The sequence below is a fragment of the Pygoscelis adeliae genome, unplaced genomic scaffold (genome assembly GCF_000699105.1).
Source record: "Pygoscelis adeliae isolate BGI_AS28 unplaced genomic scaffold, ASM69910v1 Scaffold100, whole genome shotgun sequence".
Classification (NCBI taxonomy): Eukaryota; Metazoa; Chordata; class Aves; order Sphenisciformes; family Spheniscidae; genus Pygoscelis; species Pygoscelis adeliae.
Window position 1 is genome coordinate 2,859,580 of NW_008824034.1, and position 7,777 is coordinate 2,867,356.

Here is a 7,777-nt window from a genome sequence, read left to right on the forward strand (position 1 = left end):
TGGGAGCAGAAGAGGAAGGGCATTTTGCTTGAGTTTGTTTGGCAGTGGAAGCCCAGGCAGATGGGATGAGAGATCCTGATTTCTTTCTCATGTGCGTTGCCCAATTTGGTGTCTGTCTGTCTGATCCAGAGTCCTGGCCCTGCTTCTCTTTAAGATGTTACAAGATAGCTGCTGCCTTTTCAGCTGTCTGACACGCTATGGTGTTGGAGGCATTGCTAAATCACCAACGTGTCTCTTCTCATGAGTATCTGATGAAATTCAAGCATTGTGCAAACACTCTGGAGCTGGCATTTGTGAAGCATAGTGCTGCTCCAGCAAAACAGGGGGGACTCTGGAAAAACCCTTCCTTCTCAAATGACAGGAAGACATTTGTCATTAGATTAGCTGCCAGCCATCACAGAGATCTTGCATGCCTGCTTAAACGAATGGCAAATCTGCCCTCGGCTGCCAAAAGGGCAAAGGTTTCACTTCAAGTTTGGCAGTGATTGTGGTGGCAGCTTGTGGCTGTCTGCTTCTGCTGCGCAGTGTATCGGGTATCCCCTGTTCGTGACTGCACAGCAGGAAATGGGCCTTGTGATTAATGAACACTGGCATAAGTAATTGGTGGGTACAAAAGTAAAGTAAGACAAGCAATGTTATTCCCTCGCTCTCTTCCAGCATCAGAGGCGAGAGCAGGAGCTACGAAGGCAGCAGGAGTGTGAGCAGAGGTGGCCAGAGGCTAAGGCTGTTCAGAGGAAAGAGGAGAGGTGTAAAGAAGACAAAAGGGCTGTGGAAGATGAACGGTTCATAGTAGATGGACAGAGGAAATCAGAAAAGAAGCAGGTATGAAAAGAGTGTTTACTGACAGCAATTCGCAGCTCCCTGTTCCTGTAGCTGATGTCTTTCTCAGTTCCCTGAGGCTGTTCCCATCCTCTGAGTCACAGACCAGAGAAGGACTTTTTTAATGCATTTACTGCCTCTTGTTCTCAGATTCAGCTTTCTTTCGAGGTAACTTATATGTTACCGAGTCATTCTCCTTATCTACAGCAATGACACTGCCTCTCCCACTTCTGTCCCTGCCATTTCTCCGTGCTGAAATGGTCTTCAGTCACTTCAATCTGATTTAAAATATCTTTACCCTGAAAGCTTCCAGCATCAGCTAGACCTAAGTTTAAATCTCCAGTCTCTGGTTTCTGTTCGGGTTGTAACCAGGACCATTTCTTTTTCACAAATAAAAATGGAGCAGAGGTCAATTTTAATGCTGAAGTCTCATTGTCAAGTCTGGCACCTTGGCCACAATGTTTTTATAATGTTTCAGCAGCAAACTGGTTTGTAATCAAACAGAAGCATGGAGTGTTTGATTAAAGCCCTCTGGTTTTAGGAAAAGTAAGAAGTAAAAATATGTTTTTCTGATGTGCTGTCTCAGAAGCCAAACACAGAGTGTTTGGGGTCACTTCATGTTTCCTATTGCTCGGGGTTGTGGCTCTTCTGTCAGCCCTGCTGGAACTGTGCTCGCTTTGTTCTTTGGAAAGCCAGTATTTCCAGTGGTCAACTTGGTTGTCCCCCAAGGCATTGTTCTCTCTGAGGTTCATCACTCTTTGCTTTCAGAAGGTGGAAGATGTGCAGCACAACAGGAAGGTGCATCGAACTCTCCCCAAAGATCAGACGCAGCTGCTGTCTCTCCAGCATGACCACAAGCAGAAGAAGAAGGAGCCTTCCAAGAGTTCAAATTCAGCAGTGCATCTTCCATCAAGCAGCACAAGCAAAGAGGTACCATCTCGGCCAATGTAGCATTTTGGTGCTCTGCAGTTTGTGCTGCTGTGGTAATGCTGAAGCAGAGAACAGAATGATCTTTAAACCTAAATCTGGAGCTTGACCTGTGTCTTACTATACGCTTATGCTACAGTAAAGCGTTTGGTTTCCATTAATGTAGAGGATAAGGGAAAGGAAAGGTTGCTCTGTCTCTTCTACTTGAGTTCAGAGAAGGGTTTGACTGGTGAATGGGGAAACAAAGTCCTTCTGGTCAACCAGGTGTCATTCCCTTGTCTTCCAAAGAGGAATGAATTAAGGTAGTATCATCTGAAGTTTAACAGATGTCTCTGCCTGATTTTAGAGTTCACAAAATTGACCCAGACAGGGAATGGAGTCATGCCTCCCAAGCACAGATCTCTGTGCCCCAATGTCAGGGTGTGATGCCTTTTCTTGTTCTTTGTCTCCCAGGATTTTAGGTAGATAAGATCTGATGGATCAGGGGTAGCCACATGTAGTCCTTGATTAAGAGTTGTAATCCATTTCACTCTTTTGCTAACTCTGAAAGTATTTCTGCCCACCAGCTTGTTCTGCTTACTGTTACCATATTGTGAAAAGCTACGGGTCCATTTTACATACGTTATCCCATCATTCCTAGCACACTTATTTTTCTTTTTGATACAGTCCCAACTTGTGAGCTCAGTTATACAGCTTGTGCGATTTGTTGTGTTATTAAAGTCTGGGTCGATGTCAAAAATCTCAGCAGCTCACAGGTGCCTCCTCGGGTGGCTGTGTCTAAGTAGAATAGTGGATGTGATGGTCTCTGCATTCATGGCAAAGCATGTTCCCAAAATACCCAAGCAAAGGCATGAGGAGAGCTCACGCACATGTACGTAGGGGGAATGCAGAGCGCCGCTTCTTAATATCTTGCTGCAGTCTTTAAACAAGTGCTTTCTTTGTCACCTCTTTGTGTGTGTGCATGTATGCGTGCATGTTGCAACTGGTTCCCTTAGCTGAAATTTTCTATGTTAATAAACAGTTAATGAAACTGCTAGGATTGTTGAAATGATGAATTTTAATAACTGAATAGAGTCTGCAAACAGCTAAGCAGCAATATAAAATCAGGAAAACAAAAGATATTAAGCTCCATGTGTGAGTAGCAGTTTGTGAAAACATGAGAATAATTCTGTTTGAAGTCCAACTTCACTGTCAAAAAACTAAATGCCCTAGCTCCAAAGGCCTTATTGCATTGACTGATTAAACAAATCATTACTGAAATTTGAGTGAACTCCTCTTGAAATCAGTATTTGTTTGATGGCAGAGGGTTGGGTCTTATTCCAGCTGGGGAGTGAATTGGGTGTGGACAGAGAAGTAAGCTGCTTTTGCTAAATACGCAACATCAAAGTCAATAGAAATGCTTTGTCTTTGCTAGGCTTTCGGTGGGTGGGGAGAAAATGCAACTCAGATGAGTTAATTTAACTTTCTTTTTTACTTCATTGTAGTTAGGAGTCAAAAGAACTGCAAAATGTCAGCTTAAATACTCATCTCTGGTTTTGGCACGTGTTTTGTAAATGACCCCTTTGTAGCAGAAAGAAATGTATTATGGAATTTAGTGTGCAGTCGCTGTTAACTTTTAATTCAGTGGTGAAATAAAATATCACTAGTTGCAGATAAAGTGCTGCCTGCCTTTTAGGTTCACAACACGAGGCTGTTGTTTTTATGGCTACCATAATATACTAGTTTTAAGGACAAATTATTTTACAATATTACTTATTTGATCTCAGAACTTCTTGGAAGTCACAGATCCTTCCACTAAGATCATAATTAGTGGTACAGGGTTGCATTTTTTGGTTGAAGTTTGAGATTTCGTAATTATGTCAGCAGTCATAATTGTTCACAACAACTTAAAAATGCTTTAAAGTTTTGACTGTTTTTAACAGTGATAACTCAATGAATTTGTTCTTGTTAATGTTGATCTTTTCCCGTTTATTAGTCGAAGAGATGCTAATTTCTCTGTTGGGAGAGATCTACACGGGGATAGAGATAGCCTACTCAAGAGCGAGTTTGTTTGCATACTTTTTAGGGCTCAGTGGCATTTGCAGGACCAAATATACAGTATACAAAAACTCTCCAGAATTATTGTTGCACTGAGGCATTAAAAACAAACAAACAAAAAACCTTAAAGCACTCCAAAGTCTCAAGTTTAACGTTTGGGGCCACAGAACCCTTTCTTGGGAGTTCCTTGTCATTGCCATTGCACTCATCCTGTGGCAGGCATGTCAGGGCGGGTTTCCCCTGGTGTGTGCAGATGTGAGCTCACTCTGTGCTGTATCTGGTCCCACTGGCACCGGAGCTAATGAGCTGAGAGGCAAGGACTCCTAGCTCGGGCTAGGATAGGGGCTATCCCAGTTCAGTGCCTGGATAGGGGCTGGCATCAGTTCTGGGAGCCCAGAGTGTCGGCTGCATGAGTTTGCATCTGGATCATAATATATTGCATGCAAGCACCCTTTGGGCACAGAGGTGGTAGGTAAATTATCATATCTAGCTTTTACATTTTCTTTCTTGCTTATGGTAAAATTTGCCTTTCATTATTAGGAGTTGCAAGTAATGAAAATCTGGCCTCAAGAACAGTATAACGATCGAGTTCACTGGGGCTAGAATTTCATGGTATTTGGCTGTGGTTGCTTGTTTTAATAATTTTTTTTTGGTGGGGGTTTTTTTTGGTGTTCTTTTTTTCCCCAATCGAGATCTGTGAGACTAAGTGGAATTATTTTCCATCTCCTCAGCAGTTTCCTAGCCTGTGTTAAGAATATGCTTACCTTCCTGACATAAGCACAAACATCCAGATATAGTGAGAAATACCATTAAGAATGCCCACCCAGACACAGATAACTGGGTGTTTTTATGGCATTAATCTCTAGTTTACTGTGTAGAGCTGTTTCTAGGCTGCTGAATCGGAGGATATACTAAAGATTTACACTAGAGAATGGGAATTAGTCATGTTGAATGAAACTGGAAAGAGTAGTGGGGTCAAAACCATAGGATAAAGATTTTTGTAATGAGCAATACCCTCAGGAAATAAAAAGACCTTTATTCCTGCTAGATCATGTTCTTCAGTCTTCTCCGTAGTGCAGGTAACATACCAAAAGATAGAGTGTTAAAAGTGTTTTGAAGTAGCAAGCAACATGCAGTAATGTCAGCGTTGTAGAAGGGGGTAATAAATGCACAGCAAAACAGGCTGCATGTTATTGAAGATAAGTAAATACAGACAGATGATTCCTCCCAGCTAAAATCCCAGCCTGCAGCAAATGGGATGGCCTAGAATACAGTAGATGGCAGCTCAGGCCCTTTTCCTTGCTGCAGTTTGGAAACTTGATGGAAAAGGAAGGGTTGCAAATGGAGAGGCAATAATGGTTCATATTGTGCCAGGGCTGACCTGTCCCCGATGGGGAGGTCCATCAGAGTCAATGCGCACTGTGCTGCTATTGGAGAACATCCAGGCTGCAAAGCCTAAGGCTCAGTGTGCAACATGCTGCTGCTTTTCTCCTTCTCAGGCCGAGGACCGAAAAAAGAAAAGTGACAGCATCCAGCCTTCCCTCCAGTGGCCGGCGGTGCTGGGGCACGAAGCCACGCCACACACCAGGATGGGATCTGGCAGCAGTTCCAGCCCTTGCACCCCTGCGCCACAGAGAGCCATGTTAGTACAGGTACGGTACTGCTGCCCCAGATGGGGAGGAGAAAGCATGGGTGGTTCCCAAGCAGAACAGCACATCGGAAACCTGATTCCCTTTGCTCCTGGCACAAATGACTGAGGCCTGTGCACGTGGAATTATGCTTAGGCACTGCAGATCAGGGTTAGGTAACAGTTATTTTTATACACTTGATGCCTGATTGCTAATTCCACAATAGTAGTCTTAGATGTTTTACAGAAAGCCTGAATGACTGCGCTGTTGCAGTCCCTGGATGATGTATTATTTATATGGTGCCATAAATATATGTGGCACTTTACAAAACAAGTCCAAAGCCAGAATTTTTATCCCTGAAGACCATATAAACCATCAAGATTGTTAGTGATCTTGTGAAATAATCTAGAAATATATGGAGATGCAATAAGGACCGATGCAGAGTCAGATTTTGCCTGTGGATAGAGCCCAGAAGGTCTGTGACTTGAAAAATTTCAGTATTAGAGGTAGAAGTGGTACCTAAACAGTACCTATCCAGTGAAAGCACTCCGATAAAGTTCTGCATTGGAATCGTCCTCTCAAAACATTTTAGCTCCTGCTATTTCTACCAGTTCTGGGAGAGGTATTCAGGGTTCTTAGAGTGTGCCAAAAAACTCTGCTTCCTTTCAACGTCCTACTCTTTCACAGTGTATGAAATAAGTAGCTTAGACTGCAGTTACTTTTTTTCTCCAGTCTCTTGTGAAGGGACTGTAAGCATGTGTGAGCAAAAGAAAAACAAGACAGCAAGTAGAAAATGAATAAACTACTGTAAGTGTGAGCACAGCTCATTTAAGCTGGAAATCTCCACTTGCTTTGAAAACACGCAGTGGCAGGAATAATCTTATTGCCTTTACAGTTCCCCACAGCACTTCATTTGTGCATTCATTCATCCCCTCAATGAAGACATACAATCATAGCGCTTGTTTTATTCTTGGCAGCTCTCAGTTTGTGCTGGACTCCTAGATGGATGGGTGTACAGCTTCTGATCCATCTCTCCAGTTGCTTCTGTGGGATTTAGCTAGTGGTACCCACAGCAGAGTGGCATTCGGATCAGGCTTAGGCATTGTTTGTGTGCTGCTGTGGCACTTGTGGCCTCTTTTCCCTGTGTGTGGGATCTTGGAGTCAAAAGGGGAAGGTCAGACCGCAGGAAAGGATGGGTTATTAGTTTCAGCTCAGCTGCTTTCAGAGCATGTTGTGCTGCCTCACCGCTGAGCCCTAGCAGCAGGGTGGGCCCGTGTACTTCTTTGAGGCTACCCACGATTATGGGTTATTACTGTGGGGTTAGGTTGTATTATCCCAAGCTTTTCTTAAGCTCATTGCTGGCCACTGAAATCTTGCTTGGCATGAGCTTCTGGTGAACATCCTGCATGGAAGATCATAGAATCACAGAATGGTTTGGGTTTGAAGGGGCCTTTGAAGGTCATCTAGTCCAACCCCCCTGCCGTGGGCAGGGACATCTTCCACTAGATCAGGTTGCTCAGAGCCCCGTCCAACCTGACCTGGAATGTTTCCAGGGATGGGGCATCCACCACCTCTCTGGGCAACCTGGGCCAGTGCTTCACCACCCTTATCGTAATCTGATGATTATATAATAATCTCAGATAAAAAAACTAGATAATCTTATATCTAGTCTGAATCTACCCTCTTTTAGTTTAAAACCATTAGCCCTTCTCCTGTCACTATAGGCCCTATTAAAAAGTCTGTCCCCATCTTTCTTATAAGCCCCCTTTAAGTATTGAAAGGCCGCAGTAAGGTTTCCCTGGAGCTTTCTCTTCTGCAGGCTGAACAACCCCAACTCTCTCAACCTTTCTTCATAGGAGAGGTCCCCTGGTCATTTTTGTGGCCCTCTTCTGGACCCACTCCAACGGGTCCATGTCTTTCTTATGCTGAGGGCTCCAGAGCTGGACGCAGTACTGCAGGTGGGGTCTCAGCAGAGCAGAGTAGAGGGGCAGAATCACCTCCCTCGACCTGCTGGCCACGCTTCTTTTGATGCAGCCCAGGAAACAGTTGGCCTTCTGGGCTGTGAGCGCACATTGTCCAGTTTTTCATCCACCAGTACCCCCAAGTCCTTCTCGGCAGGGCTGCTCTCAATCCCTTCACCCCCCAGCCTGGATTGATACCGGGGGTTGCCCCGACCCAGGTGCAGGACCTCGTAGTTGGCCTTGTAGAACCTCATGAGGTTCACAGGGGCCCACTTCGGTCCCTCTGGATGGCATCCCGTCCCTCTGGCGTGTCAACCGCACCACTCAGCTTGGTGTCATCTGCAGATTTGCTGAGGGTGCACTCGATCCCACTGTCTATGTCATTGATGAAGATATTAAACAGTA

The 7,777-nt window shown here is 44.4% G+C and overlaps 1 protein-coding gene across 1 annotated transcript in view; it reads left to right on the forward strand.

Annotated features, from left to right (window-relative positions):
- The window catches only part of NRK (Nik related kinase), a 104,107-nt gene that overhangs the window by 54,503 nt on the left and 41,827 nt on the right, over nucleotides 1-7,777 (forward strand). The window contains exons 13-15 of the mRNA XM_009331347.1: nucleotides 658-822; nucleotides 1,588-1,749; nucleotides 5,283-5,435. Coding sequence (XP_009329622.1) covers nucleotides 658-822; nucleotides 1,588-1,749; nucleotides 5,283-5,435 — 480 coding nt within the window. The remainder of the gene's footprint in view (nucleotides 1-657; nucleotides 823-1,587; nucleotides 1,750-5,282; nucleotides 5,436-7,777) is intronic.